Below are 22,023 nucleotides of genomic sequence, written 5' to 3'. Positions count from 1 at the left end.
CCTGGACCCCCAAGATGGGAGAGTCCTTGCTCCTCCTGAGCAATTCTGGTCCTTCTTTCTCTTCCCCACTCGCACTCAGCAGCTCCTCTAAGCTCCACAATCTCAAAGCCCGATGGCCATCACCAATCGGCTCCTAGAATATTCTTGTTCTTTTCTCAGTGAGCTCAGGACTTGGCTCAGACTTTCTTTCCATCGTCCCTTCTGTTCTCACAGCAAGAGACGTCAACAGCCATTGGAGGTACCTCCAATACTCTTGGTCCCTGAGTTAGTACATGGTTCCTGCACCACCAGAGCTGCACAAGATGGGCATCCCCTCGATTCTGGCAAAATTCACGAGTGTTCTCACTTCCACGAGCTCGGAAACACCTTTATCTGACCATGATCTCCAAACATCCCATCTTTCCCTAGGCTTATTCTTCAAGCTCACCATTTCTTTTTTTGACTAGGAGATTCTTTGTCTCACTACTTACCCTTAATCACTTAATGGGTACGGCCTCGGTCAATCTAAGGCCGATGCCCGGCCATTGCATCCAGGACCATCCTCCAGTCCAGAGCAGCTTAGCCTCTCAGAGGTGATCGCTTTTGCTGGCTTTTCGGGGTTTTCTTAATAAATCAAATTATCTACCACAGCAATAATTCTCTTTCCTCTTTGCCTATGGCTCTACCTTCAACTTCTTTTCCTCCTCTTATTCTCAGAACTCATATTAGTCGGACTAAGTTAATACAGTAGAAGTGATGATGGACATCCTTACCAGAAAGGCCTCTGATTTTCTCTATTCTATTATATGTTTGCTTTTGATTTAAGACCAATATTGGCAAATAAGGACCATTTATTTCTACACTTGTGTGTGCATGTGTGTGTGTGTGTGTTTAAAACAAAGATGGAGGATGGATTATGTCAAAAGCCTTTTTCAACATTTATTAATATAGTGATGTGATTTTTTTTATTATTTCAGGCAATCAATAAATCAAGTGCAAGCACTATCCGAAGCATTACATGTAATAAAGAAAAGGAAAAGACAGATCCTGATAAGAGAGTTGCCGGTCTGAAGGAGGAGACCACATGCCAAAAAATTACGTCCAAACTGTATCTAGGATCATTGTGAAATAATCAGGATAAATTAGAGAAAATCAGTAGCGAGAAAGCGATGGGATTGAGGAGAGGCTTCTCTAGAAAGCAGGATCTTAGCTGGACGTTGAGGAAGCCGGGAATCACAGATGAGAAGGGCAGCACTTCAGGCATAGGGGACGGCCATGAAAATGCCCAGAGCCGGGAGATGGAACAGCAAGAAGGCAGGTCCAGGAGAGATGGGAAAGGCGGTGTGCAGCAGGGATAGGTTATGAAGGGCTTTGAATGCCAGACGACTTTATATTTGATTCTGGATTTCTGAGGAAGGGGAGTCACAGAGCTGTACTTTAAGACCGTCTTGCGGGCAGCTCCTTGGCGCAGTGGAGAGAGCACCAGCCCTGAAGTCAGGAGGACCTAAGTTCAAATCTGGCCTCAGACATTTCCTGGCTATGTGACCCTGGGCAAGTCACTTAACTCCAATTGCCTCAGGGAAAAAAAAGAGCACCTTGACAGGAGGGTCTGCACCAGGGTGACAGCAGTGTCGCAGGAGAGACAGGACAAACACAAGAGATTTTATCTCGGCAAAACTCAGGGGTCTTGGAGTCATGAAGACTCATCTTTTATGAGGCGCTGCCTAGCCGTGTGACCCTGGGCAAGTCCTCACCCAACTGGTCTCAGTTTCCTCATCTGTAAGCTGGAGAAAGAAATGGCCAACCCCTCCAATAACTTTTAAAAAAAGGGGTCTCGAAAGGTCTTACTGAAATGACTGAACAACAATAACAAGCAGATTTAAGAATCTTATCAGCTGACACCACGGGAGCAAATGAGATCAGTGAGTGAAATAATACGGGGAGAGAAGGGGAGCCCCCAGCTAACAGCCAGAACTGAACACTGTTAATCACGCAGAGATGGACGCAACTCCACCTGAAGTACTTTTATCACCAGGTGGCTGCGGGTTGGGCCCCAGGGGCAGAGCAGGGCCTGAGTCCAGAAGAGCCGCCCTCTCCTTCAGCCTCAGCGCCTCCTAACTGTGTCTCTAGGCAAGTTATTCACCCTCCCTCAGGGGCAGAAGCCTCAGTTCCTCATGGGGGGAGAAAACAAGGGTTGGGACAGCGATCAGGGTAATACTTCACAGCCCTAACCTCAGTGTCGGGCACATGGGAACAACAGCAATCGGCCTGAGCCTGAGCTCCGGCCCTGCCCTCCTGAAGTGTCACTTTCCAGGCCACCCCAGCCCTTGGCAGGGCCTGCTGGGATTCAGGTCCGGGGTGCCCAGGGCTCCCTCCTCCCTGCCTCCGAGGCCTGATCTCACCAGCGAGCCCTCACTGACCCCCCCCCCCCAGCCTGGGCCGTTCTGCTGCGGCTGGACCTGGGGCCGGCCCCTGGATGGGCCTTGTCGGAGACTCCAGAGCCTCCGCCTCCGAGGTTCCCTAGCTTTGGGCAGTGCTCCCTGGGTTGGGGGAGGAGTCCCTGGGTGACTCCCCACTTCCTTTTCACTGGACATTTTCAAGCTTCTGCTCCTCTTGTGCTCTGACCCCTGACTGCCCTGCTTTCCCTACGCCCAGACTAAAACCCCACCTTGCCCAGGCCCTTCATTCAGGCCCTTCCCTCTGGCCGGTCTCTCCCCCTGCTCCTGCCGGAGCTTGTCTGCACCCGAATCTCCCTTCAGATGTTAGCACCTCTTGTTGGGCCTCCAGCACCTGGCATGGGCCTGGTACACAGAAGGAGCTTAATAAATGTTCACTGAAGGAGTGGCTCACTGGAAGGTTTGTGGGCGGGTTCCGGGCTCCTCCAGATCCCCAGAACGCCATCTCTCTCAGGACGTGCTCCCTTTCCACCCCAAAGCCCCCGCACTCCCTTGGGCAGGGAGGCCACCGTGCTCCCGTCACTCAGGGCCCGTGGCCCACCACGGTCAGCCAGCACAGAGCTGCCCTGATTCTAACGGGGGCCGCGCCCCCACGCCCGCAGAGGGGACACAGGGCATGCACCCCGAGCCGCTCCCCCGCCGGGGGCCCCCAACACCGCCCGTGAGTGGGCGACCCTCAGAGCAGGGGGGCCAAGGTCGCCCCGAGAACAGTGGCCTCCCCGCCACCGCTGAAAGAGCAGGATGCCAGCGCCCAGGTGGAGGGAGGCTTGTGGGGGCTGCCAAAGACCCCCCAGCCCAAGGGGGCACAAGAAGCCCAAGAGACAGGAAGGGGCCCTCCCGACCCTCGCGGGGTCCTCGTCCCCAGAACGCCCCTTTTGCAGAAGAAGCAAAGCTCCGAGGGCGGCCTCGGGGCTCACCGACTTTGGCAGTCCCCGTCCTACAAAGAAGGAGCTGAAGGCCAAAGTGGACCCGTCCTGGTCCCGAAGCAGCCAGGCAACACACGTGACCGTGACAGGGCCGGGCCCGGGCCAAAGCTCCCACTTCACTGAGAGGAAAACTCGGGCTGAGAGAGGGGAGGGGGTCCGAGCTGGAGGGGATCTCGGAGGAGGAAACTGAGGCGCATTTACACAGCACACGGGGGAAGGGGGAGTCAGGTCCCTGGGCTCCTCACCCCACCCCCTCTACGTCACAGGTGGGCAAACTGAGGCGGCCCGGAGCGGTCCGAGGCTCCCCCAGCACTCGGGGGGAGGGGGAGTCAGGCCCCTGGGCTCCTCACCCCACCCCCTCTACGTCACAGGTGGGCAAACTGAGGCCGCCCGGAGCGGTCCGAGGCTCCCCAGGTCACACAGCACACAGGGGAGGGGGAGTCAGGCCCCTGGGCTCCTCACCCCACCCCCTCTACGTCACAGGTGGGTAAACTGAGGCCGCCCGGAGCGGTCCGAGGCTCCCCAGGTCACACAGCACACAGGGGAGGGGGAGTCAGGCCCCTGGGCTCCTCACCCCACCCCCTCTACGTCACAGGTGGGTAAACTGAGGCGGCCCGGAGCGGTCCGAGGCTCCCCGAGTCACACAGCACTGGGGGGGGGAGGGGGAGTCAGGCCCCTGGACTCCTCACCCCACCCCCTCTACGTCACAGGTGGGTAAACTGAGGCGGCCGGAGCGGTCCGAGGCTCCCCGAGGTCACCCAGCACACGGGGGAGGGGGGGGGAGGGGGAGTCAGGCCCCTGGGCTCCTCACCCCACCCCCTCTACGTCACAGGTGGGCAAACTGAGGCCGCCCGGAGCGGTCCGAGGCTCCCCAGGTCACACAGCACACAGGGGAGGGGGAGTCAGACCCCTGGGCTCCTCACCCCACCCCCTCTACGTCACAGGTGGGTAAACTGAGGCCGCCCGGAGCGGTCCGAGGCTCCCCGAGGTCACACAGCACACGGGGGAGGGGGAGTCAGACCCCTGGGCTCCTCACCCCACCCCCTCTACGTCACAGGTGGGCAAACTGAGGCCGCCCGGAGCGGTCCGAGGCTCCCCGAGGTCACACAGCACACAGGGGAGGGGGAGTCAGGCCCCTGGGCTCCTCACCCCACCCCCTCTACGTCACAGGTGGGTAAACTGAGGCGGCCCGGAGCGGTCCGAGGCTCCCCGAGTCACACAGCACTGGGGGGGGGAGGGGGAGTCAGGCCCCTGGACTCCTCACCCCACCCCCTCTACGTCACAGGTGGGTAAACTGAGGCGGCCGGAGCGGTCCGAGGCTCCCCGAGGTCACCCAGCACACGGGGGAGGAGGGGGGGAGGGGGAGTCAGGCCCCTGGGCTCCTCACCCCACCCCCTCTACGTCACAGGTGGGCAAACTGAGGCCGCCCGGAGCGGTCCGAGGCTCCCCGAGGTCACACAGCACACAGGGGAGGGGGAGTCAGACCCCTGGGCTCCTCACCCCACCCCCTCTACGTCACAGGTGGGCAAACTGAGGCCGCCCGGAGCGGTCCGAGGCTCCCCAGGTCACACAGCACACAGGGGAGGGGGAGTCAGGCCCCTGGGCTCCTCACCCCACCCCCTCTACGTCACAGGTGGGCAAACTGAGGCGGCCGGAGCGGTCCGAGGCTCCCCGAGGTCACCCAGCACACGGGGGAGGAGGGGGGGAGGGGGAGTCAGGCCCCTGGGCTCCTCACCCCACCCCCTCTACGTCACAGGTGGGCAAACTGAGGCCGCCCGGAGCGGTCCGAGGCTCCCCGAGTCACACAGCACTGGGGGGGGGAGGGGGAGTCAGACCCCTGGGCTCCTCACCCCACCCCCTCTACGTCACAGGTGGGCAAACTGAGGCCGCCCGGAGCGGTCCGAGGCTCCCCGAGGTCACACAGCACACAGGGGAGGGGGAGTCAGACCCCTGGGCTCCTCACCCCACCCCCTCTACGTCACAGGTGGGCAAACTGAGGCCGCCCGGAGCGGTCCGAGGCTCCCCAGGTCACACAGCACACAGGGGAGGGGGAGTCAGACCCCTGGGCTCCTCACCCCACCCCCTCTACGTCACAGGTGGGCAAACTGAGGCGGCCGGAGCGGTCCGAGGCTCCCCGAGGTCACCCAGCACACGGGGGAGGAGGGGGGGAGGGGGAGTCAGGCCCCTGGGCTCCTCACCCCACCCCCTCTACGTCACAGGTGGGCAAACTGAGGCGGCCCGGAGCGGTCCGAGGCTCCCCGAGGTCACACAGCACACGGGGGAGGGGGAGTCAGGCCCCTGGGCTCCTCACCCCACCCCCTCTACGTCACAGGTGGGCAAACTGAGGCGGCCCGGAGCGGTCCGAGGCTCCCCGAGGTCACACAGCACTCGGGGGTTGGGGGAGTCAGGCCCCCTCACCCCACCTCCTCCCTGTCAGAGACGCCGAAGCTGCGGCAGCGAGGCCGCTCGGGCCTCCGGAGGCTCGTGCTCCAGCCCCTCCGGCCCCCAGCCCCCGTCAGGGGCCCTCCAACCCCCGAGTCCCCAGCCCGGGCCCACCTGCTTGTCCTGGGAGCTGCCCAGAGGCCCAGCACAGCCTGCACTCGCCTCACGGACGCCGCCATCTTGTCCCCTCCCTCCCCAGCTGGACGCCGGCCTGCCGTCACGCGGCGCGACGGGACGCGCTGTGACGTCACGAGGCGGTGCTCTCTCCGCGGCCAATGAGGGTCTGCTTCGTGAGGGGCGGGGCGGGGGCGGGGGCGGGGCGGGGCGCGAGGAGGCTGCACGTGGTGGACTCGCGGGGCGGGGCCGTGAGGGGAGGGGCGGGGCTTCCCCGGCAACCGCGGGAGGAGGAGTTTCCTCTGTCAGATCTCTGGGCACGTGCATCTAATAGTGGCAGCTGAGGAGGCACGGGAGCGTTCCCGGTCACACCTCCCAACTAGCTGCCGCTGCTGCGCAGAGTGTGCAGGAGGAGCTCAATAAATGCTCCTGCCCTCCCCCAGACTACTTTTGTACTTTGTACAGAAGTATATTTAACCACGCTGTCCACATGTGTATTCACTGCCCAAATGTCCCGGTCTCCCCCTTTTAGACTGGACCCTCAGTAGCGGACAAGTCTAATTCTGTGCTGGCACACAGTAGGTGCTTAATTAATGCTTGCCTTTTTTCTAGCTTAGGGGAATCTTGCAAGGTCCCTTTTATCAGAAAGACAATGGCCTCTCTCCTGGGAGGTCATTCTATCCAGGACATCTCTGAAAGTGCCATGGAATTGTTGTTTTATATAAAGGAAAAGCTTCCTTTTCCTCATCGGTAGAAAGATATTGACAGAAGCAGCTAGGGGGCGCAGTGGACAGAGCACCAGCCCTGAAGTCAGGAGGACCCGAGTTCAAATCTGCTCTCAGACACTTAACACTTCCTGGCTGTGTGACCCTGGGCAAGTCACTTAACCCCAATCTCCAAAAAAAAAAAAAAGATACTGAAGAACCATTCCAGTATCTGCCAAGAAGCCTCCTCTGACTGGGACTTAGGACGGAAGGCCGCCCTCTGGATGTGTCGCTTTGCACCTGGCAGTGCTCATTTTAAATTTTAAATTCAGAACAATTTTTAAAGCCGCGCCTGACAAATGATCCCTCAGCCTCCACGTAAAAGTCTTGGAGAACGAGGCACCCGCCAGCTCCCCATCGCTCGTTCCATTTGGGGACAGCCCCGCTAACACCTTGGAAGGTTTTGTGGGCATCAAGATTAAATCTGCCTTCCTTTTGACTTCAGGTATTCCTGGTTCTAAACAAGAACTTGGTTTTTCCCTCTGTTCTGATTTTTTCCTCCTAACACGATTCAAAAGGGAACATGAAAAAATGGATGTACAGGTATAAGTAAAAAAAAAAAAAAATTATGTATAACTGAGGGGGGGGGAAGGAGGGAATAAATAAATAAAGTTAAAAAAAAAAAAAAAAAGGAATTTGGAAGCGAGAACGAGGCTGGTATCTCTTCCACGAGACAACCTTTGACCTTGAAGGCAGCAATCATCTTTCTCTAGACTCTTCTTTACTCCCAGCCAACCATTCCTAGTTCCTTCATTTTGATGCAAGAGCTGGGAGAGATTTAAGGACCTCCGTGTCTGCACATAGTAGGACCTTAACGAATTCTTGTTGATTGACTGAATGGTTCAACTGCTATTTGAAGCACGAAGCTTGAAACCCTGGAACCTCAAAACATCCCGAACACAGAACATCGAATGTTGGGCAGCTCCCTTCTGTCTCTCCGATTTTTAAGAGTTTTCATTTAATAATCATTTCAATAATAATATATTATTGTTCAATTTCAGTCAATATTATATTATTCAGTTAATAATCATTTGCTTACATTGAGGCAAAATCAGATTCCCTGGATTTCCAACTTATGGAATCCTCGATTTTCAGAGCTAATGTGAACCTGAACAAGAATCCCGTCTCTAGCTTCTCATCTACCCTCCTCCTGGAGACCTTCGGAACAGACTCCATCTAATGTGGCGTGGAGACCACTCCAATACTTAGAATAGTGTCTGCGTCCTGTAACTCCCCCCATTGCTCCTGGATCTGCCATTCCTAACTCAGTGGATCCCCCTCTTTTCCGATTTTCTTACACCTAATGCCTCCTGAATGGATTCTTTGATCCAATGACATTGAACTCCTAGGTTCCTCAGACAAGACGCTCCATATCCTGACTCTGGGCACTTTCACTGGCCCGATCTTCTTCATCTCCCCCATCTCCATCTCCTGGCTTCCTTCAAATCCCAGCTAAAATCCCACCTTTTTTTTTTTTTATATATATATATATTTTATAATATTATCCCTTGTATTCATTTTTCCAATTTACCCCCCCTCCCTCTATTCCCTCCCCCCGACGACAGGCAATACCATACATTTTACATGTGTTACAATATAGTCTAGGTACAATACATGTGTGCGAATATCATTTTCTTGTTGCACAATAAACATTAGAATCAAAATCCCACCTTTTACAGAAAGCCGTCTCCAAGCCCTCTTAATTCTGATCCCTCCCCCTTGTCGATTATTTCCTACTTATCTTGTCTGTAGCATGTTTGCATGTGGCTGTTTACACGGTGTCTCCACCATTAGGTTGTAAACTCTGAGAGTGTCTTTTGCCATTATTTGCATCCCTAGCGCTTAGGACGGTGCCTGGAACACAGCATACGACTGATGAATGTCGATTGCTTGATTGAGTTCCATTGCAGCATGAGCGTTAATTCCCCTTCCACCTGACAGTCCTCAAAACAGCTTCCCCCGAGTCTTGTTCTCCCCAGGATCCATAAGCATCTTCAATTCCCTCAACTCTTCACATTAAATGGGTTTGAGGTCTTTCATCGACTTGGCTGCCCTTCTCTGGACAAGCTCAATGTGTTCAGATTTCCGATCTCTAGTACTACTCAATATTTCAAAGAAAGTCTGGCTAACTAACCGGTACATCAGCTGACCGACAGAACATGCAACTGCCCACATCATAGTCCTTCACCTTGGCAAAGAAGGGAGGAAGGTACCTTTTCCCATCACTTCTCTAAGAGTCCAACCTACTTATTCCATTATATTCAGGCTCACCTTGTGGTTTATAAGACCATAAACTTCGGGGCCCCCCACCCCTCCCCACTCCACCATTCCCCAGAAGTTCTCATCCAGCTTCTTCCTGGAAATTTCTAAGGAGGTTACTCCTCCCCTTCCCCCACCCCCGCCATATATCCAAAGGCAGCCATTCTACTCTGGACAGCTCTCGGTGTTAGACAATTTTTTCCCCCTGAGCTTCAGTTGGTCTTTTTACAGCTTACAGCCATTGTTTTCTGCCATGCCCTGATCACACCCAGAGATGTCAGCTCATCAAGGGCTTACTATGTGCCAGGTGGCAGCTAGATAATGGAAGAGCTCAGACTCAAGAAGGAATCTTCCTAAGTTCAAATCTGACCTCAGACACTTATGAGCAACTCACTCAACCCTGTTTGCCTCAGTTTCCCCAACTGCAAAATGAGCAGGAGAAGGGAATGGCAAACTACTCTGTAACTTTGTCAAGAAAATCCCAAACGGGGTCACTAAGAGTGAGATACGACTGAAAAATAACGACAACATATGATGGATACTGACCTAAGCGCTGGACGTCCTTCTTCTGTCCTTCTCGCTCTTGGTTCCAGACAGCAGTGACTCATAGCAACACCACAACTAACAAAACCCTCCCTTTCTCTTTGAAACTAATGACTGCTAAAGAAAAAAATGCATTCTTGGTGAGTGGGTTAGACATGATGGCTGTTGGGGACCCTTCCAACTCTTTGAATTATTTTATTGTATCATCGTCTTCATCTTCATTATAAGAAGAGCAGAAAATACTTTATGAAAAGCTTTGTTAAAACCTAAAATAGGGCTGATCCTCCTTTATAGCCTCTCTTATTCATTTCCTATTTCTCCTGCTTATAGCTTATTTGCACATATTTGTTAGCTTGATATCTCTCCCAGTAGAGTATAAGGGGTTTATTAGTATTAAATATAAGCACACCTTTAACATATTTAACATGTATGGGACTGCCTGCCATTTAAGGGGAGGAGGGGAGAGGAAGGAGGGGAAAAGTTGGAACAGAAGGTTTTGCAAGGGTCGATGGCATAAAAAAGCTATAATAAAAAAACAACAATAACAAAAACTAAAAAAAAAAAAAAAAAAAAAAAAAAAAGTATAAGTATACTATATAAGTATAAAGAGTATAAATAGCAGGGTGAAGTATTCTCTTTTCTCTCTTTTTGTATTCCGAGGGCTTAGGACCGTGTCTGACACTTATAAATGCTTGTTGACTGACTGACTGACATCCAATCCCTCCTTAGCTTTCTCTGCTCTGGGTTAAATATCCATCCAGTTCCTTTAAGCTTAACTCCAATGATACAGACTCAAGGCCCTTCCCAGTTCTGATTGCCTTCCTCTAGACACCCTCCTGATGATCAATAGCCATGGTATTCAGAGCTGAACACTAAATTGAGTCTGACCAGGGCCATCTATAGAGGGACCATGACCCCCTAGTCCTAGAAACTCTGCCTCTATTAATAGCATCCAAAATCCCTTTCACTTTTGGCTGTCCCCCATCTGCTGATCCACATGGAGCTTGCGGTCCATCCAAACCCTCTGATCGTTTTTAGAACCCTTGTTGTCTCTCTGTCTCCTGAGCTTATTGTCATAATTGGTTTTTGTCTCCAAGTACAAGTCTTACATAGTTCCTATTCAATGTTCTCTTATTAGATTCAGCCCAGTGCCCTGTCTAGCTTGTCAAGGCTCCTGGCTCCTGTGTACCACTCTCTGTGTTAACCTCTTAGCCCAGCTATTTGTCATCGGTGAATGTGATGAGCATCCCGTCATGTACCACACCTTGTTTGGCCGTTCCTTGATGGACGGGCACCTTCCTTGTTGAGCCATCGTTAATTACAGAAAGAAGGCAGACGTTGTTGCCAAGAGTCACCAAGAGCAAGAAGGACACACGTGTGCGAGCTGGGACATGCTTGAGGTGGGATGGTCAAGCCAATTATTAACTAGAAGCTGAAGCAGACCCGGGCTAGAAATATATTTATTTCCCCATATTAGTCATGGCCTTCTCATGGCCAGACAAGTTGGATTCTAAAGGAAGAACCAAAGCTGAGAAGGAACAGAAGAGGGGCAGCTAGGTGGCACAGTGGATAGAGCACCAGCCCTGAATTCAGGAGGACCCGAGTTCAAATCTGGTCTCAGACACTTAACACGTCCTAGCTGTGTGACCCTGGGCAAATCACTTAACCCCAGCCTCAGAAAAAGAAAAGAAAAAAAAAAAAAAGAGAGAGAGAGAAGGAACAGAAGACCTGGCCCATTCTGGGGACTAAGGCTCGGAGGGGCTGAGGAGGGACAGGGAATCTGAGGGGCCCCTTCCCAAAGCTCGACTGAGGGAAAAGAAGAGGTTCGAGATAGCAGAGCTGCCATGCAAGGAGGATGGGCTGCGGGTCACTGGCAATGAGATTGCAGAGATGCAGAATTCTTACATCGCTCCACTTGTTCCCTCCTCTGCACAGAGCAAGACTGAATGACATGGACTTGATGTCTGGTCAGTCAGTCAAGTCAAGCAGCATTTATTAAAGTGCCTACTATGTGCCAAGCATAGACTCGGACTCAGTGAAAAGTAGGCAACAATAGCATGTTCAATGGAAAGACTATTGGCTTGGGAGTCAGACAGCTTGGATTCGAATCCCACCTTTGACCCTGATTATCTGTGTGATCTTGGGCAGTTGTTCTTTCCCTGAACCTTGGTTTCTTCATCTATAATATGGGGGCAGGAGGCCATATCCAAATGAAGAAACTCCAGCTTTTCTTCTTTTGTCTTTTCTTTAGCATGGCAATTGGGGTTAAGTGACTTGTTGAGGGTCTCACAGCCTGGTATGTCTTACGTGTCTGAGGCCAGATTTGAACTCAGTTCCTTAGGACTTCATGGTCAGTGCGCTACCTATTGTTCCATCTAGGAGTCTCCAAATAAACTTTGGAGGGAGGAGAAGTATTAGACTGACCACCAACTGAAGGTCTACAAGTTCTCCAGTTCTAGATCTAGGATAAAAGAAGAAGAAAGAAAAGGAGGAGGAAGAAGGGAAGCAACCATTCAATGATAAGCACTGAAGATACAAAGGCAAGAAACACTAAACACTATATAAATGCTGTCTAATATACTAGTAGTAGTAGTAATAAAAGTGATAGTAGTGCTGGTGGTGGTAGTTATATGATGGTGTAGTGGCAGTTATAGTAATGTCGGAAATGGTGTGGTGGTGTTGGTACTAATAGTATAGTAGTTGTATTGACAGTAGTAGTTGGAGTTGGAGTAGTAGTAAAAGTGATAATAGTTATGGTGGTACATCGTACTAGTTGTATGATGGTAGTAGTGGTAGTTATAATAACAATGCTTATGGTAGGGATGGTACTAATAGTATAGTAATAGGAGTAGTAGTTGTAGTGGTGGTGGTCGTACTAGTAGTAATAGTATTATCAATACTAAAAGATTGGAGAAGGATCAATGTCATGTTGTTCAAGAAAAAGTGCAGAGAAAAGTAAAATCTATGAACTTAAAACACTATGTAGCCAGTGACCTTGACTTTACTTCCTGAGAAAATTCTTGAAGAGCTCATTAAAGAAACTGTCGTGAGAAGAAACTGTTAAGTATCTGAGGGAAGATTTGAACTCAGGTCCTCCTGACTTCATTGCTATCCACTATCCACTGAGCCATCTAGCTGCCCCCCAAAATTTACTTTTACAAAGAGATACAGATTTCAAAACTACAGCAAGAACAAGTGTTTCCCCTGATACATTCTAAGCATGTTCTTCCTGTCCCACCTTGGTCTCAGAGGCAGCAGCTCAGTTCCTACATGGCATGGGGGAGGAGCAATTACATGAGGTGTTCAAGGGGACCAGCCCCTCTGGGGTGAGGGCTTACCAAGCCCTTTTCAGGGCTGCTCACCCATCTTTGGGGGCCACCTTCCACTCACCTCTCTTTCACCTGTGGCTCCAAGAAGGTGTCGTACGTGCAGCAGCCACAGCCAGGGAAAACAGTGTCAGCGGGGGACTTAAACAGCTCGAGGGGAAGCAAGAGTCCTCAAACCCATTGGTGAGTTAGGAGATGAGTGCCCCAAGCAAGGGAAAACTTCCCTGGAAGAATGGGTGGATGAGAACAGTTTGTTCCCATGGCCTAGAAAGTGGCTGAAGCACTGAGAGCTGGAGCAGGAATTAAAAGGCAGGTCATCCAAGGTCATCTGCTGCATCCTGGGCCATCACCGGTCACCTGGACAGTCTTGCTGCTAAATCTGGATGTCTGGGAGAGAGAGTGAGGCAGACAACTCTGCCTCCTAGATCCAATTAACCTGCAAGACAACCGTGATGTCATTAGCCCTCCTTGAAACAAAGAATGACCGAGAACATCCCACCGTGGGTCCCACCGAGTCCACATTCACAGGTAGACTTGATGAGGCCTTGCCTCAGCCCCAGCTTGGCTAAGTGCATAAAGCTACTCTCTGCTTTTTGGGGGCCAGTCCTGGGCTGGATGCCTCCCTAGCCCTAACGCAGCCTGAATCCTGGTACTAATTTAAATCCTTAAAGGAAGGATGTAATCACTTAAAGGGACATTTTAGATACCTACTTTTAGGAAAAGGGCACCCGGATGGCAGAGTGGAAAGATTGCCAGGTCAGGAAGACTATTTTCTTGAATTAAAAGCACTCACTAGCTGGGGAAGTCACTTAAACTTGTCTACCTCAGTTTCCTCATCTGTAACATGAGCCGCAGAAGGAAATGGCAAACAGCTACAGTATCTTTGCCCAAAAAAACCCAAAAAACTAATGAAGTTACAAAGAGTCAGACATGAGCGAAAAATGACTCACCGACAAATTTTAGGAAACCAAAACAAAGTGAATCTAGACCTTATAAAATGTTCATATGACACAAAGCTGGGAAGGCTAGCTAGCACACAGGATGACATCATTGGAATCCTAAAAGATCTTGACAGAGTCGAGCAACAGGATAAATTATTTAACAAGGAGAAATTCAATAGGGATAAGTGGAAAGTCATATTTGTGTTCAAATAATCAGTTTCATGATCACAAGAAGGGAGAATAATGACTAGAAAGCAGCTTGAAAAAGAGTTAAGGGTCTTAGTAGACTGCAAGTTGGATGTGAATGAACCATGTGAATTTGTCAGCCCTAAAGAAAGCACTAATGTGATCTTCTACTGCACTGAGAAAGAAAACAAAGTGGTGATTGCCCTGCCGTGCTTGGTCCTGTTTAGGCCACATTGTAGTGCCATGTCCAGTGTGGGACGCCATCGTTTAGGAGGGACACTGGCGACCTGGGGATCATTCAGAGGAGTATAAGCAGGAGGAAATGTTTTGTAACTGTATCACATGAGGATTAAATAAGTGAATTAGAGATTAGATTGCAGAAGAAACAAGAGAGAGAAAACATAACTTCATTCAAGTACTTCAAAGGCTATTATATGGAAGAAGGATTAGCCTTGTTCAGCTGGTTCTTGGCTCCAAGGGACAGAATTAGATGCCAAAATGGGAGTTACAAAGAGACTCATTTAGAACTGAGTCAAATTCATAAAGATAAAAGCCAAATGAACAGTTTTAAGACAAAGAAATCAAAGCTATCTATATTCATATAAAAATGCTCTAAATCCAGAGTGATTAGAGAAATTAGAAAAATGCAAATTAAAATAACTCTGAGATACCATCTTACATGTATCAGATTGGTTAATGTGACAGAAAAAGAAAATGACAAATGCTGGAAGGGATGTGGGAATATTAGGACACTAATACATTGTTGGTGGAATTGTGAATTGATTCGGCCATTCTGGAAAACAATTTGAAACTATGCCCAAAGGGCTAAAACTAGGGATTGATCCAGCAATATCATTGCAGGGTCTATACCCCAAAAACCTTAAAAAAAATCAGAAAAGGACCTATTTATACAAAAATATTTATAACAGCAGTGGTGGCAAGAAATGAAAATTGAGGGGATGCCCATCAATTGGGGAATGGCCAAACAAGTCAGAGTCTATGATTGTGAGGGAAAATTAATGTGCTGTAAGAGATGACAAAGGAGATGTTTCAGGAAAACTGGGAAGGCTTATATGAACTGATGCAAAGTGAAGTGAACAGAACCAGGAGACGTTGTTGACCATCACAACAGTATTGTAAAGATTATCAATTGTTGGGGAAGTAGGGGGCAACTAGGTGGCGCAGTGGATAGAGCACCAGCCCTGAATTCAGGAGGACCAGAGTTCAAATCTGGTCTCAGACACATAACACTTCCTGACTGGGTGACCCTGGGCAAATCACTTAACCCCAGCCTCAGATTTAGCTGCTCTGCTTAAGAAAATGATCCAAGATCATTCCAGAAGATCCAGTGATGGGTGTGACCTCTGAAAACTGTGTCCCCTAAATTGTGTACCCTTTTGATGCAGGTGAACTGTGTAAAAATTGTGTGAATTAATCACTGAAACTATGCCCCCTTTGATCTGAAAAAGAAGGAAGATTGAGTGTCCCAGGTTCCAAAGAATCTAGGAGAAAACATACTTTTCAGGCTGGGCCTTTTCTAAGGTAAATCACCGCCCACCCCCACCCCCCCATTGGTAGTAGATCCTCATTCAGGAAGCCTTCAAAGTGACTTCCATTCAATTGGAGTTCTGGGCATGATATTGATAAGCATCTAGGTCTGGAGACTTGGCTTTCTTTTCAGTTTGAAACCTGAGCCTCAGATTTCCTATCAAAGGACAATTTTAACCTCCTTTCTTTGCAGAATGTCCGAAGCAGGACCCTGCCTTGTCCTTTGGTATAGCTGCCAGGACCCTGCCCACTGTGAAGACATTCTCTTCTCGGTGCCAGCCTCCATTTCCCTAATAGGACTTTGCCACTCGGGAGTCAGCCTCCTATTCTCGATGACTTCTTATCCAACAATAAATCTCCCTTTTTGCCACTTCAAACTTTTCAGGTTCATGAATTCTTTCACGTAGAACCTGCGCCAACCAGAGGGGGATTCCCACAACTCTGCACTGCCACTAACCTTATCACCATGATGAAAAACATTATCCACTTGCAGAGAAAGAACTGATGAACTCTGAGTACAGATTGAGGTATATTTTTTCACTCTTTTTCTTTTTTGAAACATGGCTAATATGTATTAGAAATTTGCTGCAACAATAAAAAGCACTCAGGGCAAAAAAAAATTTAAAAATTAAAAAATAAAAATAAAAATAAAAAGCACTCAGGGCTGTATGAAGTAAGTTGGTTTATATATGGTTCTTGCAAGAACAAGGAGATCCACCCAAGGGAAGTCCCTGTGTGATCTGCACTTATAGGTCAGGTGTGAAACTTTTATTTCCAAGATCCCTTTCTCTTAAACCCAAGTGTCTGGGGATGGTAGAATTAACAGACTTATTCTTTTTTTTTTTATTATGGCTTTTTATTTACAAAGCATATGCATTGGGTAATTTTTCAGTATTGACATTTGCAAAACCTTCTGTTCCAACTTTTCCCTTCCTTTTCCCCAACCCCTCCCCTAGATGGGAGGTTGACCAATACATGTTAAATATTGTTAAAGTATAAGTTAAGTATAATATATGTATACATGTCCATATAGTTGTTTTGCTGTACAAAAAGAATCGGACTTGAAACAATGTACAATTAGGCTGTGAAGGAAATCCGAAATGCAGGCGGACAAATAGAGGGATTGGGAATTCTATGTAGTGGTTCATCGTCATCTCCCAGAGTTCTTTGCTGGTGTAGCTGGTTCAGTTCATTCCTGCTCCATTGGAACTGATTTGGTTCATCTCATTGTTGGAGATGACCACGTTTATCAGAATTGATCATTATATAGTATTGAAAAACATGATTCTTTTAAACTCACCAGGGAAGTTTTCATAGACTCATGTACAAGCTAATTAAGTCTGACTGGTTTGTTTTGTTGACTAGAAACATACAAGAATGAAGCCTCAAGAGTACCAGAAGTTCCAGGCTCTAAGGGTTCCCCTAAATCTCAAAGAGTAAGTAGGAAGCACCCATCTTGGGACTGCAAACCACAAGTGGAGTGCAGAGTAGGAGATGGCATCATAGGCATGCTACAGATGTAAGTGAATTAGGATTGTCCAAATTTCAAAATAATTTCCAAATGTCTTTTGAGTAACGTTTACCTCCGGTGCCATTTATTTCAGAAAAAAGGGGCATTCTTCCTTTGCTGGAATGCACGGAATCTTGGGTTCCATCCAAAGGCCCACTGCCTTCCATACAGTTAATCTTCAGAAAGATAATGAAGTTCCGGAATTCTAGAACCAGCTTCCTCTTTTAGGGTCTGGCTTAGATGAATAAACCCATTCTCTGGGCTCTTCAAAGGCATTCTGAACACCTAATTTGGGAAAACAAAGCAGATATTTTCTGAGTGCTTGTTATGTACAATTACAAATTATCTCAATTACTAAGTGCTCTGTATGGTGCAAGCGAATAAACAAGAATTTATGTAAGTCCTGCTATGTGTGAGGCACTTTATTAGGTTAATGCAAAAATCAAAAATCAAACTCTTCTTGCCCACAGGGAGGTTACATATCTAACAAAGAACCATTCCTCCTTGGAATCAGCTTGAAATAGTCCATCTTCTTATGGCTATCACCAGCTCCCAGAATCCTTAGAGGCCCTCTTCTCAATATTCAGTGGACCTGTTGGGAGCTGCAATCTCTAAGCTGATTGGCAAAGCCCAGCACTGAGATCAAAGGTGCACAGCACTCATGCAGGAACATTTCCTTCTATGATTCTCATTCGTGGACTACTATTTCCTGTATTATTTATAATTGGCTTAATTACAGCACTAAACATTATCTAAAAAAATCTGGTGACGAGGGGAATTTGGGCAAGTTAACTAGAAATGATTCCACAGGCATATTCTGTCCTAATAAAACTCTAATACCATATGCAGGAATTTATCGAACATCATTGTCTCTATAGGAGAGAATCCAAAGGTCTAAGCCACAATGGTGTTTATTAACTTGGGCTCAGAAAGGATTAGTTTGCCTAGGAGTCAATAGATGGTTCAAACATAGCTGGAATTGCCCTAAATGCTTAGGTACACAGTTCCATGTCAGGGAAACAGAGGAATAGAGGACCTGAGTTCAAATCTAACCTCAGACATGTAACACTTCCTAGCTGTGTGACCCTGGGCAAGTCACTTAACCCCAAATGCCTCAGCCAAAAAAAATTTACATTTTTCTAATCAATAGTAATTTAGAGCATTTTTTTTCATAAGACTATAAATAACTTTAATTTTTGAGTTGAAAATTGCCTGCTCATATCCTTTGACCATTTATCAATTTGAAAATGACTTGTATTCTTATAAATTTGACTCCGTTAATATATGGATATTCTTGACCTTTTATTCTTCCAGGTAAGTTTTATAGTGCTATAAAATAAATTTTAGCCCTTTGATTGGTACAGCACAGAATAAGCAAATTAACTTAAGGTAGAATTGTCATTTTTACTATATTAGCTCAGCCAGTCCATGAGCAATTGTCATTTTTCCAATTATTTAGATCTGTGTTTAGAAAAGTGTTTTATATTTGTGTCCATGTAGTTCCTGGCTTTGTCTTGGCAAAGAGATTCCCAAATATTTTATATTGTCTACAGTTATTTTAAGTGGAATTTCTCTTTCTAGCTCTTCCTTATGGGCTTTTTTGGTTACATACAGAAGTGCTGAAGATTAATATTGTTTTATTTTATATCTTGCAAGTTGTTAATTATTTCAGGTAGCTTTTTTTTAGTTAATTCTCTAGGTTTCTTTAAGTATACTACCATATCATCTGCAAAGCCTGATAATTTTGTTTCCTTATTGACTATTCTAATTATTTCAAATTTATTTTTTTTCTTTTATTGCTAAAGCCAGTATTTCCAGTAAAATGTTAAATAATGGTGTTATAATGGACATGCTTGTTACCTTTTTTACCTTTTTTTGCATTTAGCCAATTGTATTTTTAAAGGCATTGTTTTCTTCACTGGATTTTTCTAATTGGTCAATTGTATTTTTTTAAGGAGTCATTTTCTTCAGTCAATTTTTGTTCTTCCTTTTCCAGGCTGTCATTCTTTTCTTATATACCTTTCATTTCTTTTTCTACTTTTTCTTCTACCTCTCTTAGTCAACTTTTAAAATCCTTTAAAATAAATAGCCCCTAAAGCTATTTATTTTTAGAGAGAAATTAAGATGGTAGGGGAAAGGGAATTATTTTGCCAGAGATGATAACTACATCCATCACAGCAAGCAAGTGTGCCAAAGAGAAGAGGAAAAAGGGGAATATGGGCTGGGACAGAAATTTGAAGAACACTCTCCTTAAGGGATGAGAAAGAAGGAAGGACCAGGAAAGAATCAAGAACAAATGGTGAGGGGTAACTAGGTGGTGCAGTGGATAGAACATCAGCCCTGAAGTCAGGAGGACCTGAGATCAAATATGGTCTCTTAATAAATAAATGCTTATTGATTAATTTGTCTATCATGTAGATTTTAATATTGAGAACCAGATTGCATGATTAGATAGAAACCCCTCACATTAGGAAGCATCCATTCTTACAGCTTAGGGGAAAAGATGTTTAGATATAATATTAACGATTTTGTTCCACTTATTTATTTTTGCAAGCCTTTATAATCTGTCCCTTCCACAGTTTGCTTCTCCAACTGAGTAACAACACCAACAACCCCCACCTGCTATGGTCCAGTCTAGCTCCTCTGAAGGGCTCAGAATAAGTCCTTGTCAGAATAAGGAAAGGTCCTGGCCCCACGTTGGGCGCCAAATGTAGCAAGCTGTTGTCTCCAGAAGCTGCCAGATCGCTCTCTGGGAAGAGATCTGCTGTGTCTACTCAAATCTCTCAGACAGATTCTTCTTCTTGTAGCGAACCGTTGTCTCCAGGCAGTTGCTGTTAACTCTTGTCCAGAGAAGTGACTTCCCTTCCTGCAGAGAGCCCCGTCACGCCTGATGTAATGCAGAGACTTCTCCTCTTTAACTCTTGTCCTTCTCCAGTCCAATCTCCTCTCCAGGCCCAATGTTGCCTCTTTTATCCTCCCAGAGAATGGGCGTGGGATAATGCAAGGGCTTCTGGGAAGAACCACTTCAGCCAATGAGCTTGCTCCTTCTATCAAGTCAACCTGAGTTCTCACCTTGTAATTGTCCAGACAACCTGAATTCTCACCTTGTCACTGTCCAGACAACCTGAGTTCTCACCTAGTAATCCTAACACCCACCCAAAATAAAACTCTAATCATAAGCATTCCTAGATCAGCAAAAACCAATCCATAGTCTGGCCATGAATGAACATGTTTGGGTCCCCCAGCATCTAACGTCCCTCCGCACTCTGGCAGGAGGCGAGGGACAGGTTTCATCTCAAGGCTTTCCGAGTCATGATTTACAATTATATTTTTCTCTGTTTTCCTAAGTTGTTTTTCTTTTTAATGCTTTTGTCTTTGTATAAATTGCTTTCCTAATGATGCTCATTTCTCTCTGCTGAAAAGTCTTCCTTGTCCATTTTGTTATTTCTTATGTTATGTTACATAATACACAACAATTTATTTGGTTGTTTCCCAGTGGGAGGACATTCCCTTATAGTCCAGCTTTTGGCCATCATGAAGAGAGTTGCTTGAATTTGTTTTTATATATTATATATATATATCTATATATATATATATATCTATATATATATATCTATATATATATATAGATATATATATATATAGATATATATAGATATATATATATAAATATAAAACCTTTCCTTCTTGGGATGTAGGCCTCAAAGGTCTACTCAAAAGATACTCTTTAGTATCAAAAGATAAAGTTTTGTAACTTTGGGGGCACAGTTTCACAGTGTATTCCAAATTTGAGGACATTAGGGGTTGGAACTTTGTGAACCCCGCTATAATGGCACACTGCCTACATATGTTTAATGAGCTCTAGTATCCCTATCCACCAATCACCTATCTATCTTTCTATTATCCATTATCTATTTATTTTTTATCTATCCATCTATCCATCCAACTATCTACTATCCATCTACCATTTATCTATGTATTATTTATCTGTCTATCTATCCATCTATTATCTATCCACTCATCAATCTATTATCTACCCATCCATCTGATTTATCATCTATTATCTAGTTATCCATACATCCATCCATCTATCTATCTATTCATTTATTGATTTTATCTCTCTTTCTGTGGGAAACCTAGGTTCTTGAAGGCTATTCCAGTGGAGACAAATCTCTGCCAGGACTGGCCTTTGGGACCTAAAATCCGTCCCCCTCAAAATGCTAATTATTGCTATATTTTTATATATTCTACAAAGCTCTTCCTTCAACCCTTTGTTATTTCGTTGTTTTTCATTTGTGTCTGTATCAGACACAAATGTGGTTTTCCTCTAAGGTTTATCATTTCCTTTTCCAGCTCATTTTACAGAGGAGGCAAACAGGGATAAGTGACTTGCCCAGGATGTCCTTGCTCTCCTCCTCCACTACATGTCACATCCCTAACGATGGGTGTTCCTCAAGGTTCCATCCTGCCTTTTCTTTTCTCTATCCATTCTCTCCAACGATAAACTAATTAATTCCCATGGATTTGACTCCTACTTCTAAGTAGATAACACTCAGTAACACATGTCTATGTAACTCATCTCTCCCCCAACCTTGAGCCCCAGATTGCCCTTGGCCTGTTGGCCATTTCAAAGTATATGCCCTAAAGGCATCTCAGATTCAACAAATCCAAAACAGGTTTGTTTTCTTTTCCCTAAAACTTTTCTTCCAAAACTTTCTTATACTGGCTGAACATCCCACCACTTCTCCAGTGTCTCTAGTTCATAATCTTGTCATGTCCCTCTACTTCTCTCCTTCCTCCTACATATCCAGGCAATTGTCCCCTCTGGCCGTATTTCCCTCATCTCTCTCCCTTCTCTCCAATCACACAGCTAACCGCTTCTGTTCATTTCCTTCTCACCTCCTGCCAAGATCACTGTAACAGCCTCCAAATTGGCCTCCCTGCCTCCAGTGTCTTCTCACTCCAGTCCATCCCACACTCTGCTGCCAAGTTAATTTTCTTTAAATATGGCTCAAGTCAGGATCTCCTA

At 46.9% G+C, this 22,023-nt stretch overlaps 1 protein-coding gene and 1 long non-coding RNA gene across 4 annotated transcripts in view; one reads left to right on the top strand and one right to left on the bottom strand.

The window, feature by feature from the left end:
* PISD (phosphatidylserine decarboxylase) overlaps positions 1–6,046 on the bottom strand; it is a 41,356-nt gene extending 35,310 nt beyond the window's left edge. The window contains exon 1 of one of the 3 annotated variants that reach the window (XM_074293216.1): positions 5,918–6,046. Coding sequence is in view for 1 of the 3 variants with exons in the window: in XM_074293225.1 (XP_074149326.1) it covers positions 5,918–5,982 (65 nt within the window). In the remaining 2 variants the exon portion in view is untranslated. The remainder of the gene's footprint in view (positions 1–5,917) is intronic. The other 2 variants (XM_074293225.1, XM_074293241.1) reach the window with 2 other exon arrangements.
* LOC141557517 (uncharacterized) lies at positions 5,741–17,394 on the top strand. Its single transcript, XR_012486812.1, has 4 exons — positions 5,741–6,060; positions 15,870–16,011; positions 16,850–17,003; positions 17,089–17,394. It is a non-coding gene; the product is annotated as an uncharacterized LOC141557517 (long non-coding RNA).
* Positions 17,395–22,023: the final 4,629 nt, after the last annotated feature.

This window comes from Sminthopsis crassicaudata, chromosome 1, assembly GCF_048593235.1.
Source record: "Sminthopsis crassicaudata isolate SCR6 chromosome 1, ASM4859323v1, whole genome shotgun sequence".
Lineage (NCBI taxonomy): Eukaryota > Metazoa > Chordata > Mammalia > Dasyuromorphia > Dasyuridae > Sminthopsis > Sminthopsis crassicaudata.
The sequence above is the reverse complement of the archived record's forward strand: the minus strand, read 5'-3'. Positions and strand labels throughout refer to the sequence as shown.